Source organism: Sapajus apella, unplaced genomic scaffold, assembly GCF_009761245.1.
Source record: "Sapajus apella isolate SASKATOON/1434 unplaced genomic scaffold, GSC_monkey_1.0 scaffold181, whole genome shotgun sequence".
Lineage (NCBI taxonomy): Eukaryota > Metazoa > Chordata > Mammalia > Primates > Cebidae > Sapajus > Sapajus apella.
In genome coordinates, this window is record NW_022437121.1 from 121331 (window position 1) to 143888 (window position 22558).

General features: G+C 52.2%; 2 protein-coding genes across 6 annotated transcripts in view; both read left to right on the forward strand.

Annotated features, from left to right (window-relative positions):
* OSBPL5 (oxysterol binding protein like 5) overlaps positions 1-3351 on the forward strand; it is a 62252-nt gene extending 58901 nt beyond the window's left edge. Inside the window, exon 23 of the mRNA XM_032268471.1 lies at positions 1961-3351. Within this exon, the coding sequence (XP_032124362.1) occupies positions 1961-2099 (139 nt within the window). The 3' untranslated portion in view covers positions 2100-3351. The remainder of the gene's footprint in view (positions 1-1960) is intronic.
* An 18954-nt stretch (positions 3352-22305) lies between these two features.
* CARS1 (cysteinyl-tRNA synthetase 1) overlaps positions 22306-22558 on the forward strand; it is a 55446-nt gene continuing 55193 nt past the window's right edge. For 3 of the 5 annotated variants that reach the window (XM_032268452.1, XM_032268454.1, XM_032268453.1), the window contains exon 1: positions 22310-22424. In XM_032268452.1, coding sequence (XP_032124343.1) covers positions 22400-22424 — 25 coding nt within the window. In that variant the 5' untranslated portion in view covers positions 22310-22399. Of the gene's footprint in view, positions 22425-22558 lie in introns of all 5 variants that reach the window. The other 2 variants (XM_032268457.1, XM_032268458.1) reach the window with 2 other exon arrangements.

Here is a 22558-nt window from a genome sequence, read left to right on the forward strand (position 1 = left end):
GCAAAGTACTCCAGCTGAGGGCCAGGGTCTCCATGGCAAAGTACTCCTGCTCAGAGCCAGGATGGCAAAGTATTCCAGCTCAGAGCCAGGGTCCCCATGGCAAAGTACTCCAGCTCAGAGCCAGGATGGCAAAGTACTCCAGCTCAGAGCCAGGATGGCAAAGTATTCCAGCTCAGAGCCAGGGTCCCCATGGCAAAGTACTCCAGCTGAGCACCAGGATGGCAAAGTACTCCAGCTCAGGGCCAAGGTCTCCATGGCAAAGTACTCCAGCTCAGGGCCAGGGTCTCCACGCAAAATACTCCAGCTGAGAGCCAGGATGGCAAAGTACTCCAGCTCAGGACCAGGGTCTCCACGCAAAGTACTCCAGCTCAGGGCCAGGGTCTCCATGCAAAGTACTCCAGCTGAGGGCCAGGGTCTCCATGGCAAAGTACTCCAGCTCAGAGCCAGGATGGCAAAGTATTCCAGCTCAGAGCCAGGGTCTCCATGGCAAAGTACTCCAGCTCAGAGCCAGGATGGCAAAGTACTCCAGCTCAGGGCCAAGGTGTCCATGGCAAAGTACTCCAGCTCAGGGCCAGGGTCTCCACGCAAAGTACTCCAGCTGAGAGCCAGGATGGCAAAGTACTCCAGCTCAGGGCCAGGATCTCCACACAAAGTACTCCAGCTCAGGGCCAGGGTCTCCATGCAAAGTACTCCAGCTCAGGGCCAGGGTCTCCATGGCAAAGTACTCCAGCTCAGAGCCAGGATGGCAAAGTATTCCAGCTCAGAGCCAGGGTCCCCATGGCAAAGTACTCCAGCTCAGAGCCAGGATGGCAAAGTATTCCAGCTCAGAGCCAGGGTCCCCATGGCAAAGTACTCCAGCTCAGCGCCAGGATGGCAAAGTACTCCAGCTCAGGGCCAGGGTCTCCATGGCAAAGTACTCCAGCTCAGGGTCAGGGTCTCCATGCAAAGTACTCCAGCTGAGGGCCAGGGTCTCCATGGCAAAGTACTCCAGCTGAGAGCCAGGATGGCAAAGTACTCCAGCTCAGGGCCAGGATGGCAAAGTACTCCAGCTCAGAGCCAGGATGGCAAAGTATTCCAGCTCAGGGCCAGGGTCTCCATTGCAAAGTACTCCAGCTCAGGGCCAGGGTCTCCATGTCAAGGTACTCCGGCTCAGGGCTAGGGCCCCATGGCAAAGTACTCCAGTTCAGAGCCAGGGTCTCCATTGCAAAGTACTCCAGCTCAGGGCCGCGGTGGCAAAGTACTCTAGCTCAGGATCCAAGGTATCCATGGCAAAGCACTCCAGCTCAGAGCCAGGGTCTCCATGGCAAAGCACTCCAGCTGAGGATCCAGGGTATCCATGGCAATGCACTGCTGGCCAAAGGCTGGAACAGCAGCATCTGCTCCCTCACAGTCCTGGAGGCTGGGGTCCAAGGTCTGGGTGTCACAGGACTGGTTTCTCCAGAGACTGCGCTCCTGCCTTGCAGCCGCCACCTTCTCACCATGCCTGTCCCAATTGCCTCTTCATATAGGGACCTTCGTATAAGTTCCTATGGGATCAGGGCCCACCCTAGTAGTCTCAATTTAAATCAATACCTCATTAAGGACCCGATCTCCAAACACTGTCTCATCTGAGGTGGAGGGGTTCAGACTCCAACAGTGACTGTGGCAGAGGCATGATTCAGCCGTAACCACAGGGGTCAGGGGAGGAGGTCAAAGACCGGCTCCCCCATCCCTGGCCCTCCTCTGCCCTGGATGTGCCCAGGGAATCCCAGTAGAGTTGTGGTGCCCTGGGGCCTTCCCCCTAACAAGCTCTCCACTCACACCTGCTCCAATGTCCCTGGAGGGCAAGAGGTGCCATGCCATCTCCATCTCGGCCTCGTGTCCAGCACCTGGTCAAGCACCCAGGGCACCGTCCTGGCCTGTGGGAGGGAGCCTTGCTGGCATTGGCACAGCCCCCACGACCTCTCCCCTGTCCTTGCAGGCACCTCTCGTTCATGCTGAGCTCCACGGCGCGGGCAGCACAGGCACCAGCCCCCGGCCTCCTGCAGAGCCCCCGATCCTGGTTCCTGCTCTGCGTGTTCCTGGCGTGTCAGCTGTTCATTAATCACATCCTCAAATAGGAGCCATGGGGGCAGCTCCTGGCCAGCCCCGAGCCCTCCCTCCCAGGCACCCAGCACTTTAAGCTGGCTCCGTGGAGGCAGAGAGGTCCAGCAAGCACAGCCACTGTGATGGGAAGCCCGGGCGCAGGAGAGGCCTGGGGCCACGAGGGCACTGCGGCCTGGGCGTGCTGGGCACCTCTCGTGGAAGCACTGTCCTGTCTGCAGGGCCTTCTGCTCAGCACCAGCCTTAATGCTAAAGCCAAATGCAGCTTCTCCTGTGCGACACACTCCTGGCCATCTTGTCTCACCACCCCCAGTCCAGAGGATGGACGGATTTATGGGGGGAGGGCCTGTCGGGGCTCTGGACAGTCACAGCCCAGCAGCAGTGAGTGGGCAGGTTTGGAGGAGCAGTCATGGAGTCCCAAGTGGCCCAGGAGCCCCCCTCACGCACAGATGCACAGGGCTGCCTTCCTGACACCCTGCCCACAAAGCCGGGGCCGGCCGGTGGGGCCACTGGTGGGTGGTGGGCACAGGTGAGGGCCGCTCTAGGGAGGGCATTTTGGTTTTTTATTCCACCATGTGCTGTTTGGATGGGAGCCCCACAGAGGCAGGTCCTGGAACCACCCCGCCCCACACTTGGACGCTGGCTCTGGTGGGGAATGCGCAGGTGGAGGTGGTGGTGGGTGCAGGTGTGTGGGGGGTGCAGGGGTGTGGCTTAGCTGGCCCCGCACCCGGGTCAGGAGGCTCAACTTCGCCACTTTACTCAGACCGATGCACAGTCTTCCCATTTTACACTTTTTTAATAAACATAATTGCAATATTGGAGGCCAGCTGCGAGCCACCGTCAGCCTCCGCGTCTGGCCTCGTCCCATGTCTGTGCCGCTCTGCGTGTGCGTGCACCTGCGTGTGAACATCTACACATCTACGTATACATACAGAGCCTTAAACTATGTCACGGTGGTGCCATCTGAGCTGGGGTGGGCAGTTTGGTGCCATCTGAGCTGGAGCGGGTGGTTTGGTGCCATCTGAGCTGGAGCGGGTGGTTTGGTGCCATCTGAGCTGGAGCGGGTGGTTTGGTGCCATCTGAGCTGGGGCGGGTGGTTTGGTGCCATCTGAGCTGGGGTGGGCGGTTCATTTTCCAGTGTTTGTTCTCCCTCCTCCCCCATCTGGGGATGTGTGTATGCTCCACACCTTGAAATAAACAGACACATGTGTGTGTTCTCTTCTTGGGGCGCTTCTGGAAACGAGACGAGGGCTTCCCAGGAAGACTCGAGGCCAGCACGGGGCCGTGTTGAGCTGGGTGGAGGGGCCTGGAGGGAGGAGGGCGCAGAGTTTTCAGGGAGCCATGGGCAGCCAGCCCACCCTGTGGAGCCCATGCTGGGAGGCCAGCGTCCTGATGAGCCAGCTGAGGACACGGAGTGACCAGGCGCTCTAGGCACCTCAGAGGCTGCTGGGGGCCATTGGCACAGCCCCCAACACTGGTCCCCATGCTGCCAATCACTGAAGGGGACCCCAGGCTGGACCACCTGACCCGCTGCCCCTGCCTGCCCCTTGCTTCGGTTCCACTGTGGCCACCACCCCTGGTACTCAGACACCAAGGCCAGTGAGTGGGCCTGTCCAGGGAGCCCCTGAAGGAGGGGTGCAGAGGGAGACTGTAGCCCAACCCTCACAGCAACCAGAGGACACAGGTGACAAGAGGGAGGGCGGCCAGGCAGCGCCCAGGAGACAGGGACAAGGGGCCTCAGCTCACCACCTTCCTCTGCAACTCCCCACCTCAACCCCCAGGGTCCCAGGAGAGGAGGGGCTGTGGCTGGGGTGGAGGGGGTCCTGACACTCAGCTCATCTGAGAAGCTGCATGTACACCTTAGACAGAACCCCCTGAAACCACTTGGAGGATGGGGGGGCTGCCTGGCTCCAGAGCCCCTGTGTGGAGGCCACACGCCATGGGGCAAACATGAGCTCAGAGTGTGAGCCCTGGGCACAAAGGCCTTCTGCATCTTGACATTGGGGCAGGCTGCTCCAGACACCCTGCCAGGGATCCTCATCTTGTCTCCTGCACCCCAGGCCCATGCAGAGCAAAGGTGCTCAGCCAGATGGCCCTGCCCGGAGGCCGCCTACCCAGCTGTCCACCTCCCACCAGCTCCAGCTGACCGCAGGGCAGGGCCTCCCCTAACACCTCAGCTCCTTCACACACCCGGGGGCAAGACTGGAATCCCCTGCAGAATTCTCCCTCTATCTTACTAGAACTGTTTATTTTTAAATTTATTTTTGAGACAAGGCCTCACTCTGCCACCCAGGCTGGACTGCAATGGTCTGACCACAGCTCAGCAGCCTTGACCTCCAGAGCTCAAACGATCCTCCTGCCTCAGCCTCCAGAGTAGTTGGGACTGCAGACACACACCACCACGTCTAACTCCTTTTCTTTAGAGACAGGGGTCTCACTGTGTTGCCCAGGCTCATCTCAAACTCCTGGCCCCAAGCGATCCTCCTGTCTTGGCCTGCCAAAATGCTGGGATTTCAGGTGTGAGCCATGGCTCACAGCCACTTGCTAAGAACTGTTTTAAATCAACACGGAAGAGAAAGCAACCACCCCAGGAGGAAAAAACAGACTCCAGACCCTAGTGCGTCCTGGGTGGGGCATAATCCTAAGGGAATAATTGAACTGGTGCGCAAAGAGGTGCCCACGTGGGAGTGCAGGGAGCATCTCCCAACAGCCATCGCCCGGCCTCGGCGTGCAGCTCTGCAGGGGTGGAAGGGAGGGCACCTGACCAGCATTCCAGATGTTTAACACGATTCATTCTAGCCAGTGACACTCTTTGGAGCCCTTGGGGTGGAATTCATCAAACCGATGTGCCATCAAGGCTGTAAGGTTCAGAGGAAATCAAGTGTTCTGAAATGGAAAGCCAGGCTGCACTGACCGTGCTGAAGGGAGGGCAGTCAGCGCTTACGGCTTCTCAGAGGAAAGCCCTCCCTGCTGCCAACCACGCGTGCTGGCATCTCGGTTGCCGGGCTTCCTGCTGATGCCGGGCTGTGATGGATTTTATGCCCCAGGAGTGTTTGATTGCGGCTTTGCGATTGGCACTCTTCCTGTGTGTCGCCCTGTGCCTCTAATTGGAAGCAAGGCAGAAACCGGCACAACAGTTGGGCCGGGAGCGGATGTGCTTACTGCTGCTTGTGATGACAAGGGGCCCCACAATTTCTTTTTTTTTTTTCTTTCTTTCCTTTTTTTTTGGAAACAGTCTCACTCTGTTGCCCAGGCTGCAGTGCAGTGGCATAATCTCAGCTCACTGCAACTTCCACCTCCTGGATTCAAATGATTCTCCTGCCTCAGCCTCCCCAGTAGCTGGGATTACAGGTGCACACCACCACACTCAGCTAATTTTTGTATTTTTAGTAGAGACGGGGTTTCACCATGTTGGCCAGGATGGTCTCTAACTCCTGAGCTCAAGTGATCCGCCAGCCTCGGCCTCCCAAAGTGCTGGGATTATAGGCGTGAGCCACCACACCTGGCCAGGGCCCCCGTATTTTCCAAACCTGTCCGTCTGGGATTTTGACCCCAGAGCTACGTCCACTGAAGCCCATTCTCAGTCAGCACGTACTTACATGGAGAGACTCGTGTGTGAGTTTACGGAGTATGATTTGAGTGAACTGCGTAAAGTGTTCTGCACGCCTTAAGAGAGACATATCTGCAAGGCTGGACTTCACTACACGGAATGTTTCCGCTGGAATTGCTGGCAAAGACATGGGGCTTACCACCTGTGATGATGATGCTGCGTCTCCGTTCCTGGGAAGTCCTGGAGAAAGGTTGCAGAGGAAAGACTGGCCCGCCAACCTGCTGATGCACCTGCAGAGAAGGCTGGTGAGCTGGGGACATCCTGGGAAACCAGGATATATGTGCATTACCAGATGCACAGACCAAGGAGCAGGCAGTGACGACAAGAATGTACAGTTTGAGCCAAATGCTGCGGCGTGGTGGATCGGGGTGCTTCAGGACTCAGTCCAGACTTGAGTTTTTTCCCAGCAACCTCACCGAAACCACACCGCACTGTGCCCCTTTCCCGAGAGGGCCTATATGCTCATTCTCCAGAAATATGGGTATTGGCTCAAGGAAAATAGGGTCATTTCGGTTTAAAGACAACTGTAGAATAAAATTATGAAAAATAAAATAAGGAAACCCTGAACATGGTTTTTGAGTCTATCAGTGGAGGTTCCCCAGGTGAGTTGGGTCGTGCTACTTGCTGATGATGGGGGTGTTCAGCGCTGTGCCTCGCACCCCTCTGCAGCAGGGCACCTGCTTCCTGGTCTCAGTCCCCGGCCCTCCCCTGCCTGAGCCTCCCCATCTGAGGGGCCATGCCTGGCTAGGCCGCCTGGGCTTCTGTTCCACATCCCAGACGGGACAGGAGTGTGCGGCCCTTCCCCAAACTGCCCCTGCCCCTGCCCCTGCCCCCGCCCCCAACTCCCTCAGAAAATACTGCCGGAAGGGGGAGGGACAGAGGCGGGGCGGGGCGAGGGTGCTGGTTGGGAACCAGAGCTGGAAGGGACCCCCAGGACACCTTGGTGTGGGGGGAACAAGGCTAGAGGTGGCACTTGCCCTGGAGGGTCTGGGGAAGGGGAGGCCAGCGAGGAGCCCCCTTTCCTCTTCCGCTGAGCAGGGCTGGTGGAGCCTGGATCCTCTTCGTGTGCATGGTTGGGGGTGAAAGTCGAGAGACCTCTTCCCTCTCTAGGAAGTGGCCAGGCAGCCAGGGAAACCTCTTGGGGTGGGTGGGGTACTGGGGAAGGTATGGGGAGGGCCCGTCCCGGGGGACACCCGAATTCCGAAGCCCAGCCAGCGGCAACCCCCCTGAGAGGACCTGCTGTGAGGCCGAGCAGCCTTGGCCAGAGCCAAGCAGGGCACCTCGGGGTGCGGTGGGGGAAGGGCGGGCGGCGCCCAGCGTTCTTCATAGCAGGTGGGACCAGGCCGCCGCTGCGACCTGCGCAGCGTGTCCTCGGGAATCCGCATGATTTTTTTTTTTTTTTAAGAAAAGGTGTCTCGCTGTGTGGCCCAGGCTGCAGTCCCGCTTCCGGCTCGAGGGCTTCTCCGCCTTGGCCTCCCCAGTAGCTGGGTGCGCAGGTGGGGACCCCGCGACGGTCTCCATCGCCCCCTGAAAGCTGCTGCGGAGACGCCGGGGGCACGGGGTTCTGAGCCCAGCGCAGGTCCCACGGCGCCGCGAGCCCAGGCTGTCCTCCTGGGCCACCCTCCAGAGCAGCGGGGTGACTTCGGGGGAGGGGATTCGTTGGGGGCGGCTGGAGGGCGACACACCCCTGGACTGCAGCCTCCAGCCTGCCCTGGAGTGGGAGCTTAGCTGGGGGAGGGCGCACCATCTCGCCGGAGCCTTTCTGTTTAGTCTCTGCTGCCTCCTGTTTATTTTCTCTTTATTTTTCTCCCTCATTCAGCCTAAGAAATGCAAGTAAGCATTGACGGTTTCCAGCTTCATCCATGTCCCTGCAAAGGGCATGAACTCATTCTTTTTTATGGCTGTGTAGTATTCCATGGTGTATGTGTGCCACATTTTCTTTATCCAGTCTATCATTGATGGGCATTTGGTCGGTTCCAAGTCTTTTCTATTGTGGTTAGTGCTGCAATAAACGTATGTGTGCATGTGTCTTTACTGTAGAATGATTTATAATCCTTTTATAATAGAATGATTTATAAAGTATACCTAGTAATGGGATTGCTGGGTCAAATGGTATTGCTAGTTCTAGATCCTTGAGGAATCGCCACACTGTCTTCCACAATAGTTGAGCTAATTTACACTCCCACCAACAGTGTAAAAGTATTTCTATTCCTTCACGTCCTCCCCAGCATCTGTTGTTTCCTGACTTTTCAATGATCGCCATTCTAACTGGCATGAGAAAGTATCTCATTGTGGTTTTGATTTGCATTTCTCTAATGACCGAAATGAAAAGTCTTATACAAAAATTAGCCAGGCATGGTGGCAGACACCTGTAATCCCAGCTATTCGGGAGGCTGAGGCAGAGTTGCTTGAACCTGGGAGGCGGAGGTTGCAGTGAGCCAAGTTTGCACCGTAGCACTCCAGGCTGGGCGACAACAGTGAAACTCCATCTCAAAAAAAAAAGTCTTAATTCACTTCTTATTTATTTTTTATGACTATTCTATAGCTATTTGTTTATGGTTATCACAGGGATTGCATTTAACACCCTAAAGTTATAACATTGCCAGGGGGATTGGTAGCAGCTTAACTTTGTGCACAAAAACTCTGCGCCGACACAGCTTCATCCCCACTCACTTTTAATTAGTGATGTCACAGAAATACATCTTCATGCATTATATGCCCCAAAATCTAGCCTAATATTTTTATGAGTTTGTTGTTTAAATCATATAGAAAATTAAAAGTGGAGTTATAAACAAAATTACAATAATACTGTCTTTTATAATGCCCGTGTATTTACCTTTACCAGAGACCTTTATTTCTTCACATGGTTTTTGTTTTGTTTGGTTCTTATTTCTGTCTTTAAGTTCCGGGGTACACGTGCAGGACATGCAGTTCTGTTAGGTAACTAAATGTCTGCCTTGGTGGTTTGCTGCACCTGTCAACCCATCGCCTATATATTAAGCCCAGCATGCACTAACTTTTTTTCCTGAAGCTCTCCCCCACCTTCTGCCCTCTCCTGACAGGACCCAGTGTGTGTTGTTCCCCTCCCAGTGTCCATGTGTGCTCATGAGTTATAAGTGAGTTCAGCTCTCACTTATAAGTGAGAACATATTTTCTTCACATGGCTTTGAAATACTGTGTAGCATCTTTTTGTTTCCTGCAAAAGGACTAACTTTAGCATCTCCTGCAAGATAGGTCTAGTGGTGATAAGCTCCTCCAGCTTTTGTTTATCTGGGAATGTCTTGATTTCCTCCTCATTGTTGAGGGTCAGTTTCTCCAGATGTAGAATTCTTGGTTCACAGATTTTTTTTTTCCTTTTAGCCCCTTGAACACATTAACGCACTGCCCTCTGGCCTTCAAGTTTTCTGATGAGAAATCTGCAATATTATTAGATTCACTGTATATGACAAGTTGTTTCTCTGTTGTTTCTTTCAAGATGCTTTTTTTTTTTTTTTTTTGTCTTTGGCTTCTGAGAGTCTTATTATAATGGTATCTTGATGTGAGTCTCTTTGAGTTTATCCTGCTTAGAGTTTTTTGAGCTTCTTTGATTTGTAGATTCATATCTTGAATTCAGTTCTGATCATTTTCAGTCATTCTTTCTTCAAATAATCTCTCTGCTTCTTTCCCTCTCTCTTTTTCTTTAGAGATTGCAACAATTTATATGCTGATTTGCTTGATAGTGTTTCACAGGTTTCTCAAGCTCTGTTCACTTTTCTTTAATCTTCCATTTTCCTTGTCTTTAACTTTTCTTTTTTTTTTAATCTTTTATTTTTCCTTCTGTCCCTCAGACTCAATCATTTCCATTATATTGTCTTCATGTTTCCTAATTCTTTCTTCTCCCTGCTTCGTCTAGTGAATTTTTCTTTCCAATTAGTTTACTTCTCAGCTCCGGAATATCTTTTTTGTTTCTTCTCATGTTTTCTGTCACCTAATGGTATGTTTGTTTTGTTTGTAGTTATTTTCCAGGCCTTCCACGTGTCTTCCTTTAGCTTGCTGAGCCTCCTTCAGACAATTGCTTTTGAGTCTTTGTCTATAAGTTTGCCATCTATTCTTCAGGGACAATTTCTACCAATTTGATTTTTTCTTTTGAGTGGGCCACACTTGATTATTTTTTTATATGCCTTGCAAAATTTTGTTGAAAAGTGGCCATCTGAATCTTATAACTCTGAAAATTGGATTATCCCCTTTCCCAGGTTTTTGTTTTTGTTTTTTTTCCGGGGCGGGGGTGGTATCTGCGTTGTGAACCAGCCTGAGGTGTAAACTTAAGGCCTTCTCAGGTCTTTTCTTAGTCTGCAGTTTCCCCTAAGGATGCAAATTTGTCAGAGGTGTGTGGATCAGAACAACTCCATCTTGAACAGGAGCTGGGTAAAATAAGGCTGAGACCTACGGGGCTGCATTCCCAGATGGTTAAAGCATTCTGAGTCACAGGATGAGTCAGGAGGTCAGCACCAGACACAGGTCATAAGACCTTGCTGATAAAACAGACTGTGGTAAAGAAGCCAGCCCAAACCCACCAGAACTGAGATGGCCACAAGAGTGGCCTCTGGTCATCCGCACTGCTACGCTCCCACCAGTGCCTCTATACAAGTGCCTTGGCAACATCAGAGTTACCCTCTATAGTCTGAAAAGGGGAGGCATGAATAATCCACCCCAATAATCCACCCCTTGTTTAGCATATAATCAAGAAATAACCATAAAAATGGGCAGCCAGCGGCCCTCAGGGCTGCTCTATGGAATAGCCATTCTTTTACTCCTTTACTTTCCCAATCAGCTTGCTTTCCATTTACTTTACAGACTCACCCTGAATTCTTTCTTGCGTGAGATCCAAGAACCCTCTCTCGGGGTCTGGATGGGGGCCCCTTTCCTGTAACATCTCTCTGGTGCCCACTGAAGGGATTATAGTGAGGAAACCCCCGACCCAAAGGCGAACGTCGGGTAAGTAGTGGGGTCCAGTAACATCTTTCTGGCAAACCCTAAAGGGATGAAACTAAGGAGAGCCCCCAACCCAAAGGGAAGAGACTGCAGCCCTGATTGGGAGACTCTGGGTAAGTGGTGGGTAATGGGTGGAGGATGGGATTGGGTTAGAGGCTCAACTTAGGGAAGTGAGAGTCTCTCCTAAGGCAGAGTGGGTTAAAGGCCCCTCTTACTAAAAGGCAAGGATGCTTGACTGGCCTTGGGTCAGAGGCCCAACTTAGAGTCCCTTCTAAGATGTAGGGAGTTAGAGGTCCCTCTGGGTAAAGTCCCTTCCGGCTAAGAATGGGTTTGGCACCGTGGGATGGTAACTGTTCTTCTCTTTGGAATAATCTGCCTTGCACTCTTTGCTGATGGCTATGGGTGACAGGATTAGGCATTTACAGGATCGTGGGACATGAGGAGATTTTCCTCCCTGAAAGGGGAACCTTGAGAACCGGCAGGACTGCTGGGAAAGATGCTTTGCTATCAACAATCTGCCTGAACTCTTCAGTGTGGCTGCAATGGGTGGGTGTTTCTCTGGCCTCCCCGAGTGCCTCATCTTCCCCACCCTGCCTCAGGCGATGCTTTCCTCTCTCTATGCAATCGGGTTAAATAAATGGTAAATGTCACTATATACGTCCTCTGTGAGGTTTTGATTTGTGATAACCTGCTTTTTGCCAGGTAAAACTAACTCTCTTTCTGAGACCAAAAGCTGCTCAGGCTTCATGTTAGCTTCCTGAGCCGGACAGACTCCATCTAAGGTCTTCATTTTAGTTATTTTCCCACCACTGAGTATGTAGCTGGGGCAGGCTGACCCTGGGCACCTCCAGGAATGCATTTGCTGATAAGAGGCTGAGTGAAGTGGTCCCAGCAGAGCCTGGGCATGCAGGGGCCGTCGAGCGCCCAGAGCCCCCGTTATCTGTAAGTTGTACGTCTTTCACGACGGCTTTACCCCTGCACCTGTCACTGTTTTATTTCTCATTTACTAGTTTATCTTTTAACGGTTTGCTTACTCTGCGTTTGTGAAAAATTTGCTTCAGCTAGTTCCACCTCCCCTTTAAAACTAGGGTGTAAAAGACCACCTAACATTTTCTTAGGGTCCAAGAGAATTTTGGGCGTTAGCCACCTCTCGGTCGCCGGTATAATAAAGGACTCATAATTCAATCTCAGGGTGTGGCGCATGCCTTGACTCGCTTGGCATGTCAAGCGATTAATGTCAACAGATTAATGGGAAAAAAGGATTTGTGAGGCTAATCGTAAGCTGTGGTGAACTTGGTGTGCTTTCTGTGTCTCTCTCTGGGTTCTATAGCGGAGAGGAGCACTTTAGGGTAGAATGTGGGCCTGGAGCACCTGTAAGCCTGCAGTTCAACATGGCCCAGCAAACTGGTCAGTTACAAACTTTGCTGCAGGTCCCTGAAAAAACTGGATGAAGTTTTCCTCTTGTCTTTTATGTCCTTAGCAGCTTGACCTTGTGACCACGTGGCCATGCTTTCTCATTTCGCAATGGCAGCCCGGGTTCAGGGTTCAATTCCAAGCTTAGGGGGTAAGTCCTTTGTCTTCTGTCTGTCTGTGTATTTTTACATGTTGTGTGTGTAATATAAAAGAGTTTTAGGCCAGGTGCGGTGGCTCACACCTGTAATCCCAGCATTTTGGGAGGCCGAGGAGGGCGGATCACGAGTTCAAGGGATCGAGACCATCCTGGCCAACATGGTGAAACCCCGTCTCTACTAAAAATAAAAAAAAAAAAAAAATTACCCGGGCATGGTGGCACACACCTATAATCCCAGCTACTTGGGAGGCTGAGGCGGAAGGATCACTTCAACCCCGGAGGCAGAGGTTGCAGTGAGCTGCACTCCAACCTGGTGACAGAGCGAGACTATGTCTCAAAAAAAGAAACTTTAATTAATTGGTTTAATAATAAGAGTTCAAATCAAATATTTTCTCAGGAAAGTTAAAAGTATAATGCTTTTTAGTTCATATGACTTAAGTATTCTTTGGGAAATAAAGACAGTTTTAAGGATTGTTGGTAAAATGAAAACAGCTTCAAAAATGCAAACATTTGGTCTAAATTGTGCATGTCAGATACTAAGTTTATTAAATGCTTCAAGGTGACAAACTGCTTCTTTAACTTTTGAAAATTGTTCAATTTACCTACTGTGGAGCATTAGATTGTTGATAAGGCCAGGGGACCTGTGGAGTTAGCCATACCCCCTAGCTATGCTGGAATCCGCCCTTATCTGCACTCTTTTCTTTTCTTTTTTTTTTTTTTTTGAGACGGAGTTTCGCTCTTGTTACCCAGGCTGGAGTGCAATGGCGCAATCTCGGCTCACCGCAACCTCTGCCTCCTGGGTTCAGGCAATTCTCCTGCCTTAGCCTCCCGAGTAGCTGGGATTACAGGCACGCGCTACCATGCCCAGCTAATTTTTTGTAGTTTTAGTAGAGACGGGGTTTCACTGTGTTAACCAGGATGGTCTCGATCTCTTGACCTCATGATCCACCCGCCTCGGCCTCCCAAAGTGCTGGGATTACAGGCGTGAGCCACCGCGCCCGGCCTCTTTTTTTTTTTAAATGTCTCGCTCTGTCACCCAGGCTGGAGTGCAGTGGTATGATCTTGGCAACCTCCGCCTCCCAGGTTCAAGCGATTCTCCTGCCTCAGCCTCCCTAGTAGGTGGGATTACAGGTGCCCACCACCACACCTGGCTAATTTTTGTATTTTTAGTAGAAATAGGGTTTCACCATGTAGTCTCAAATCGCAAACTCCTGACCTCAAGTGACCTGCCTGCCTCGGCCTCACAGAGTGCTGGGCTAACAGGCATGAGCCACCACACCCGGCCCCGTATCTGCACTTCTGTCTAGTGTGTTTCAGGCAGGCTTCACACCTAGTACATAATTGAAATCCCGAATTTATCAAAGTTTTCCACCAAAAGGAAAAGTGGCTAAGCGTTAACGTTGTAATATGTAATTGAGACTACTGAAGAGACAGTTTTACATGCAAGGTATGTAAGAAAAGTGAAATATGTTTTTGGTAAAAGAGTATAAGAAGTCACGGGAATGTGAATTTTTTTTTTTCCTGAAGAGTTAAAGGATTGGTTTTGTTTTTTTTGAGAGAGGTCTCACTCTGTCACCCAAGCTGGAGTGCAATGGTGTGGTTTCGACTCCCTGCAACCTCCACCTTCCGGGTTCAAGTGATCCTCCTGCCTTGGCCCCCTGAGTAGCTGGGACTACAGGCATATGCCACCATGACCAGCTAATTTTGTATTTTTAGTAGACACGGGTTTCACCATGTTGGTCAGGCTGCTCTCGAACTCCTGACCTCAGGTGATCCAGCCGCCTCTGCCTCCCACAGTGCTGGGATTACAGACATGAGCCACCGCACCTGGCCCGCAACTCTTTTCAGTCTTTAATCATTTTATTCTTTTTCAAATTAGGAAACTCAATCCAGAAAACGTGAACAACACACACAAAAAAAGATAAAATTCACTTACCAGAGAAAGGAATATTTTATTATGAAAGTTTTCGAACATGTAGGAAATTGGAAGAAATAGAGTGGGCACCAATAGATCTTCTACTTAAGATTGAACAACCACTACTGTTTTACCACCTGCACATGCGTGTGTGCGTGTGGGCACAAGCATGTCTGTGAACTGTGTGAAAATGGAGACATCACAGTATTTCACTCCTAAATACTGCCGCATGCATTTCCTAAGAATAAAGACATTCCCGGCTGGGCGCGGTGGCTCACGCCTGTAATCCCAGCACTTTGGGAGGCCCAGGCAGGCAGATCACAAGGTGAAGAGATCAAGACCATCCTGGCCAACATGGTGAAACCCCGTCTTTACTAGAAATTAGCTGGGTGTGGTGGTGGGCGCCTGTAATTCCAGCCTGGCAAGTTGGGAGCAGTGGGGCTGGCCTCCACGTGGCCTGCAGGCTTCTTCAGTCGGCTCTCTCCCAGCCTCCTCCCACCCTTTGATAGAACTGGAGTTGGGACGTGACACGCAGCCTTGCTCTCTCGTGGGAGGGGCCCGTGCAAGGCCCTTGTGCGTTCTGACACTGGGTTGCTGGGGTTTTCTCCTTCTTATTTTTGATAATTATTTATAAACAATGGTGGTGGCTGATAAGCTTGGGCCGCAAGCCCTTTGCATTGCACGCATCTCCTCCTTCCCGGTGGGGTGTATTTTATTCACTTTAGGGTGTCGCGCTCTTTTTTTTGTTTTTAGATGGGAGTCTCACTTTGTCTCCCAGGCTGGAGTACAGTGGCGTGACCTCAACCTCCCAGGCTCTAGCGACCCTCCCACCTCACCTTCCTCAGTAGCTGGCACCACAGGTGTGCGCCGTCACACCGGCTACTTTTTAAAACTTTGTTTGTATAGACAGGGTCTCCCATGTTGCCCAGCTGGTCTCAAACTCCCGGGCTCAAGCAAGCCTCCCGCCTTGGCCTCCTAAAGTGCTGGGATTACAGGTGTGAGTCTCGGTGCCCGGCCACAGCCATCCATTGGAATGGGGTCAGTTCATGGCCACTTTCCGGTGGTTGGTGCTCTTTGTGACCTGCAGAAGAAAGCTTTGCTCTCCTCCCTCTCACGGGATCTGCCGGGCGCTTCGCTGTTTTACTTCCTCATGACATTCCTCAAGGAACCGGGACTGCGTTTTTCGCGTGGTGTGAGGAGGGAGGTCAGGCCCATTGTGCTTTCCCCATGGACATATGCAAATGATCCCACAGGGGACGGCTGTCCAGGGCACTCCCAGCTAGGAAGCTGGGAGAGATGGGTGCTACTTGACCCCCCTGGGAAGACTGAAAAGACCAGTGGCTCAGCCCTGTAATCCCAGAACTCTGGGAGGCCAAGGTGGGAGGATCGCTTGAGCCTGGATGCTGAAGCTGCGGTGAGTTACAATGGCGTTCCTGTACTCTGGCCTGCGCATAGAGATTGTCTCAAAAAAAAAAGGAAAAAGGAAAGAGAGAAAGGAAGGAAGGTTGGATGGTCTTCTGGCAGCATCACCTTCGTCATAAACCAGTGTCTGTGTAAGCTGGACTGTCCTTGGGCCAGTTTCACCTCTATGTCAGGTCTTGGTGTCTGGGGGCTCAAGCCAGCCTTGTTCACTCTCTGCAGGGTTGTCTGGGCCGTACTTGTCTTACTTTATTGCCCAGGATGGTCTTGAACTCCTGGGCTCAAGCGATCCTCCTGCCTCAGCCTCCCAAAGTGCAGGGATTACAGGTTTGGGCCACCGTGCCCAGCCGATTCTCACTTTCGAACTCAAGGGCAGCTTGTGTGTCTGAGCTTGGAGCTCAGAGACATGGAGAGCCACTTCTTGAGGTCTCAAGACCGGAATCTCAGGGCAGAGGGCAGCAATGGCAGCGACGCGGGAGAAGGCTGTCCAGGGCACTCCCAGCTGGGAAGCCGGGAGAGCCCGTGCTACTTGAGCCAGGGAGTCCTCAGGGCAGTTGGGAGGTTTTGGGCTGGCACTAACGCAGCCCACCCTCCCGTGTTTTCCCAGACACTCAGCCATGGGGTAACAGGTTTTTCAGATGTAAGGAGGATTTCTTCGTTATGAATTAAAAGCACTTTATTCCTTCACAGAAGTCGTGGTCCCAGTTAATAGAAATTCATTTCCTGTCTCTTCTTTTTGCTTTCGGAAGAGGCAGATGAGCCAGGCAGCCCCGTGGGGACCACGCTGCGTTTGGGCACAGCCTTCCTGGAAATGCCTGGCAGTGTCTCAGGCCCCGGCACAGAGCTGGGCATTTAGGCCTCTACATGGGCAGCAGCAAAGTCCCCAAAGCTTCCAGGACGGGGTGTGGGGCAGCCCCTTCCTACTTGCACCCCCAGTTTTAGCCTGTGCCATGGTGTTTGCCCCCACCTTACTGAAGCCCCAGATGTCTGTGCTGGAAGACTGAAATTCTGGTTTTTTGGACTGCTGAGTGGAAACTGAGGCACAGAGAGGAAAAGGGCTTCACACAAGCATCCTGGAGTGGCAGTAACAAATGACAACAAACTGGGTGTTCAGACCATCAGGATTTACACACCCACCATGCGCCCACAGCAATTAGACATTAAAAACAGAAACAGCAGGAACTTACACAACCATCGTGCACCCACAGCAATTAAACGTTACAAATAGAAACAATAGTGTGGGAAGTAGAAACGTTCCTTTTTAAAGTTTCCTTTCCTGTTAAAGAATCAGTGTGCTAATAACTTTGTGAAGCGCTATCCTATGGAGCTGTTAGACACGCCATGCTTATAGGCACGTAGTACATTCTGTGTCCTTGTACTTTCACCAAGGTATCTGTGCTGGACGTGCTCACAGGCGTGTCCCAGCTCTCCACTGCTTTTATCTGTTTAGAAAAGTTTTAAGTTATTAGCCAATCAAATTTTAGTTTAGATTGTGAGGTCTGGCTGCAGCCAACAGAGATCAGACACAGCAGTAAGGACAACCCCAAATGCATAAAGGATAAATCTGTGTGTTTTCCTTTGTTCATTGTACTCTCATGGCTAGCAAGGTACCCTTCCTGCAGCCCAGGAAGTAAAACTTGTGTTGCTGAAAGATCCTTTGTCTCAGTGCTAATTTTTCTTTGTGGCACCGAGCATCTATTTCCAACAATAGGAATTCACACAACTACCATGCACCTACAACAATTAGACATTAAAAATAAAAACAGAAACAATTGGAATTTACACACCCACCATGCACCCACAACCATTAGACATTAAAAATAAAAACAGAAACAATTGGAATTTACACACCCACCATGCACCCACAACCATTAGACATTAAAAATAAAAACAGGCTGGGCACAGTGCCTCATGCCTATCATCCCAGCACTTTGGGAGGCCAAGGCGGACAGATCACCTGATGCAAGGAGTTCAAGACCAGCCTGGCCAACATGGTGAAACCCTCTCTCTACTAAAAATACAAAATTAGCTGGATGCGGTGGTGCACGCCTGTAGTCCCAGCTACTCGGGAGCCTGAGGCAGGAGGATCACTTGAACCCTGGAGGCGGAGGTTGCAGTTAGCTGAGATTGCACCACTGCACTCCATCCAGCCTGGGTGAGGGAGCGAGATTTTGTCTCAAAAATGATAATAATAATAATTTTTTAAAAACAATAGGGATTCACATCCCTACCATATACCCACAACAATTAAACATTAAAAACAGAAACAATAGGGAATGATTCTTTCACATCTCTGGAGAGAGAAGTTCCGAATCAAGGTGTAGCCGGGTGGCCTCCTTCAGAGGCTCTCCGGATGTCCTTCTCCGCCTCTGCCGGCTTCTGGTGGCCACCAGCCGCCCTTAGCTCATGGCTTCATCACTCCAGCTGCTTCCCCCTTCACACCTGACTTTGTGTCTCTGCATCTCTCTTCTTATAAAGAGGCATTGGATTAGGGCCCATTCTAATCCAGGAGGACCTCACTTTAACTTGATTAGATCTGCAAAGACCCCTTTTTCAAATAAAGCCAGCCAGGCACAGTGGCTCACGCCTGTAATCCTCTCCCTTTGGGAGGCCAAGGCGGGAGGATCGCTTGAGCCCTGGAGTTCAAGACTAGCCTGGGCAACATAATGAAACCCACCTCTGCAAAAAATACAAAAAATTAGTCAGTTGTGGTGGTGCCCGTCTGTAGTCCCCGCTACTCAGGAGGCTGAGGTGGGAGGATCACCTGAGCTCAGGAGGTCGAGGCAGTAGTGAGCTGTGATTGCACCACTGCATTACAGCCAAGGTGACAGAGTGAGAGCTTGCCTCAAAAAAATAAATAAATGAGGCCAGGCGCAGTGGCTCACACCTGTAATCCCAGCACTTCTGGAGGCCAAGGAGGGCAGATCACCTGAGGTCGGGAGTTTGAGACCAGCCATGACCAACATGGAGAAACCCCATCTCTACTAAAAATACAAAAAAATTTAGCCCGTCATGGTGGCGCATGCCTGTAATCCCAGCTACTAGGGAGACTGAGGCAGGAGAATCACTTGAACCCGGGAGGTGGAGGTTGCAGTGAGCTAAGGTCACACCATTGCACTCCAGCCTGGGCAATAAGAGCAAAACCCCATCTTAAAAATGTAAAATAAAATAAATAAAGTCACACAGGTACCGGGGTTAGAACATGGACACAATCATTTTAGGGGACCACAGCTCGACCCACAACCGGCTTGTTTTGGAAGCCCCCGGGAGTTGACAGCAGAACTGGGAGCTCACCCACGTGTGCTCCTCCCTAACGCTGCGCTGCCCTGGCTTGCAGGCCACGTGGCATTTCTTTCCCTAAAAGTGGTTTGGGTAGCGCCTGAGCTGCTGGCTGTGCCAGCAAAGAAGTCACTCTGCTCTAGACACCTCAAAGTGGTGGGCCCAGCAACACACTGCTGCCCACAGACACGGAGGGGGATGGGCCAGCCTCTGGCATGGAAAGACCAGCGCTCTTGGAGAAGGACTTGGCCTTGGCCCTTAGAAGACTCAAGGGAGAGTCCTGCACGGTGGCCACTGGTGCCCAGGGGAAGGTACTGTTCACTCACCCACTGCCTGTGGCCCAGGGCCAGACCAAGGCATCAGCCCCTCAGCCATCTGGAACAGGCCAATGAAGCTTCAGGACGGATCTGCACTTGCGGATAGTCGGCAGGCAGGGTTCCGAGTTACATCCTTATGTCCATGTGCATTTGTGAAATCCTCATGAGCAGTGCTGGGGCTGCCATGCTTGGTGGCTTCAACAAGAATTTATTGTCTCACAGTTCTGGAAGTCTCAGGTCAAGATGTCAGCAGGGTGAGCTACCCTACCCAGCTGAAATTTCCTTTTTCACAAGGATATCAGTTATACGGGATTAAGGTCCACCCTAATGACCTCATCTTATGACTTTATCATCTGCAGAGACCCTATTTCCAAATAAGGTCACATTCACAGGTCCTGGTGGTTATAGGACTTCCACATCTTTTGGGAGAGACACAATTCAACCCATAACAACCTGTAACCCAACCTGTTGTCCCAAAGAACTACGACACCCAGGGGGATGCTGAGGTTCAGAGAGTGTCCTTGCCCTGGTGGTATGGCTGGGACACAGCAGGACCGAGGAGGCAGGGCCCCCTGCTGCTAGACACTGCAGCACTCTTAGACACAGCTCAGCCACCTGAGCACGTGATTGTCTTCCAGATCTGCTCTGCAGACGTTGGTCAAGCACCTCCTGTATCCCAGGAACAGCATCTAGAGAAAGCAGACAGGGTGGCAGGGGAAACAAAGGGCATGAGAGGGAGAGGGGAGTGCACATGTCCCCCAGGAAGGCTGGATGGGAGGGAAGCAGGATCCATGTCCAGCTGTCCATCATTTGTCCATTCGTCTATCCATTCATCCATCTATCCATCCATCCACCCATTCACCCATCCATCCATCCATCCATCCATTCATCCATCCACCCATCCATCCATCATCCATCCATCCATCTGTCCATCCATCCATCCATCTATCTGTCCATCCATCTATGCATCCATCATCATCCATCCATCTATCCATTCATCCATCCATTCATCCATCCATCCACCTATCCATCCATCCATCCATCCATTCATCCATCTATCCATTCATCCATCCATCCATCCATCCATCTATCCATCCATCTGTCTATCCATTCGTCCATCCATCCATCCATCCATCCAACCATCCATCCATCCATCTATCCATCCGTCTATCCATTCGTCCATCCATCCAACCATCCATCCATACATCTATCCATCCATCTGTCTATCCATTCATCCATCCATCCATCCATCCATCCATCCATCCATCCATCCATCCATTTGTCCATCCATCCATCTATACATCCATTCATCTAACCATTCGTCCATCCATCCATCCATGCAGGGAGGAGAGGGACCATATCCATTCTCCATCCTGGGTCTGTGTGGAGCTGTCCCCAGCCAGCAATGCCTGAGAGGGGTTTGGTAAGATGAGCAGAGAATAGGAGCAGGGAGGAGATCATGGGCCCTAAGCTGAAGGTCGTGGATGCCCGGGACACCCCACCTCAGGCACTGAACAGAACTCAAAATTGTACCCACCATGGGTCTTGCGCTCTTGTGTATCATTCCAGGGAGATGCTCTGTAACTTTTGACAGATTCTTCAAAGTGGCTGAGACAAATAAATAAAACAGAGAAATTAGGACCCCCAGCCATGTCATCAAGAGACACTAAAGGGGGTCCGGGCGTTGCTGGGTGTCCCGCTTGGGGCTGTGCTGTGTGGGTGGAACCGTTATTGTCCCTGTGTTATGGATGAGGTAGCAGAGAGGGTCAGTGGCAAGTGGGGCCAACAGCTACCAAGAAGCCGAGCTGGGGCTTGAGGCCTGAGGTCTTCGGTGATCTCAAGGGAACACACAGCCTGATTCCAAGCTTCCAAGCAGTCTCAGGAGCAGCGCCTGGAAAGGGCTGGGCAAGTCCTAGCTCCTCAGCTGCCAGAACATGCCCAGATCTCCAAGGGGAGGCCACGTTTATGCCACTGATAGCTTTCCACGGCACCTTCTGCAGACCAGTGTCCTCTCCACGAGTGTTGTCCAAGTCCAGAGAGGACACTTCCCTGCTAGGCAACATTGGTCCACTGTTCACAGCAGCTCCCTAGGGCTGGGGGAGCTGGGCCCCGGTTGGAGCCAGAGTTGGGGGGCACTCTCAGGGCAGCGGGCCCAGGATCCTGCCTGCCCACCAAGCAGGGCAGCCCTGACCACACAGGCATACAACTCAGGCCCCAGGAGTGTCCTGGGGAAGCTCGACCCTGAGGACAAGGCAGGTTGTGAGCCCTTTCCACTCGTGAATGGGCACAGTGGGGACTTGCCCACAGGCCGACTCTGTTCCTGTGAGGCCCACCTGCCCCGAAAGACATCAGGTTCCGGTTCTGTTTCAGTAGAATTCCTCTAAGGGGCTGTACAGATTTCTTCTGCAGGCATAATTCTGTGGCACAATCATAGTTCACTGTAGCTTCAAACTCCCGGACTCAAATGATCCTCCTGCCTTGGCCTCCCGAGGTGCTGGGACGACAGGCATGAGCCACTCCCCCTGGCTAATGATTTTTCTTGACATACTAAAACTCTGTTTCTTAAATAGCATTTCATCTCATTGTGGGTGGGCACACAAACGTTGGGTGGGATATCCTTGGGAAGTGACACCATGCACACAGAAGGCAGGAGCCCTAAGAAACTTGATGTGATTGGGGGTTGGGGGTGGCTCTAGAATGGGGTCTCAGAAGGAGATGGAGAAGCCTGTTCACGGAACACTTCGTAGGGGCTTGCTTTCCGCAGGGTCAGTGGCAGGGCGGTCCCTTGGCTGGAGCGCGTCCCGCCCATCCCCAGGCCCTGCTCCAGGTCGGCCTCCTAGGAACCACGCGGTCTCGCCGGCACACTCCGCCCCGAGGCCGCCTCCGACCTCCGGGTTGGGCTTGGTCTCCGCGGCGCTTAGGACGATCGTGACTTAAACTCCTATCACAGGACACTCAGCCTTTAGTGTCTGTCTCCCCGCGGCTGGGCTGACTACTCCCAGCCCGGACACTGAATGCTTGGCCGCGGGATGCTCCGGAGAGCGGGTCGCCGTGGGGTTGAACTGCAACTCCCAGCATGCTCCGGCCCGGCGACGCCCGGAGCCCCTGATGGTTGCCTAGCGACCCGGCGTGTCCCGGAAGACGGGCCCGGGGCGGGGCGGGACTTCCGGGGCGGCGGTTGCATCAGATTCTGGGAAGTGTCTGTCGCCGCAGCTGCGGATCCGGGATTCCCAGCGATGGCAGGTTCCTCCGGGGAGCAGGGTGAGCTTCTTGGCTGGGCCAGGCTGAGGGCGGCTGAGGCCTGCCTGGGTGCTGGGTGCTCGGCTCGAAGGGCGGCGAGGCCTTGTGTCTGAGGGGCGGGGGTGCCCGGGGTCTGAGGGGCGGGGGTGCCCGGG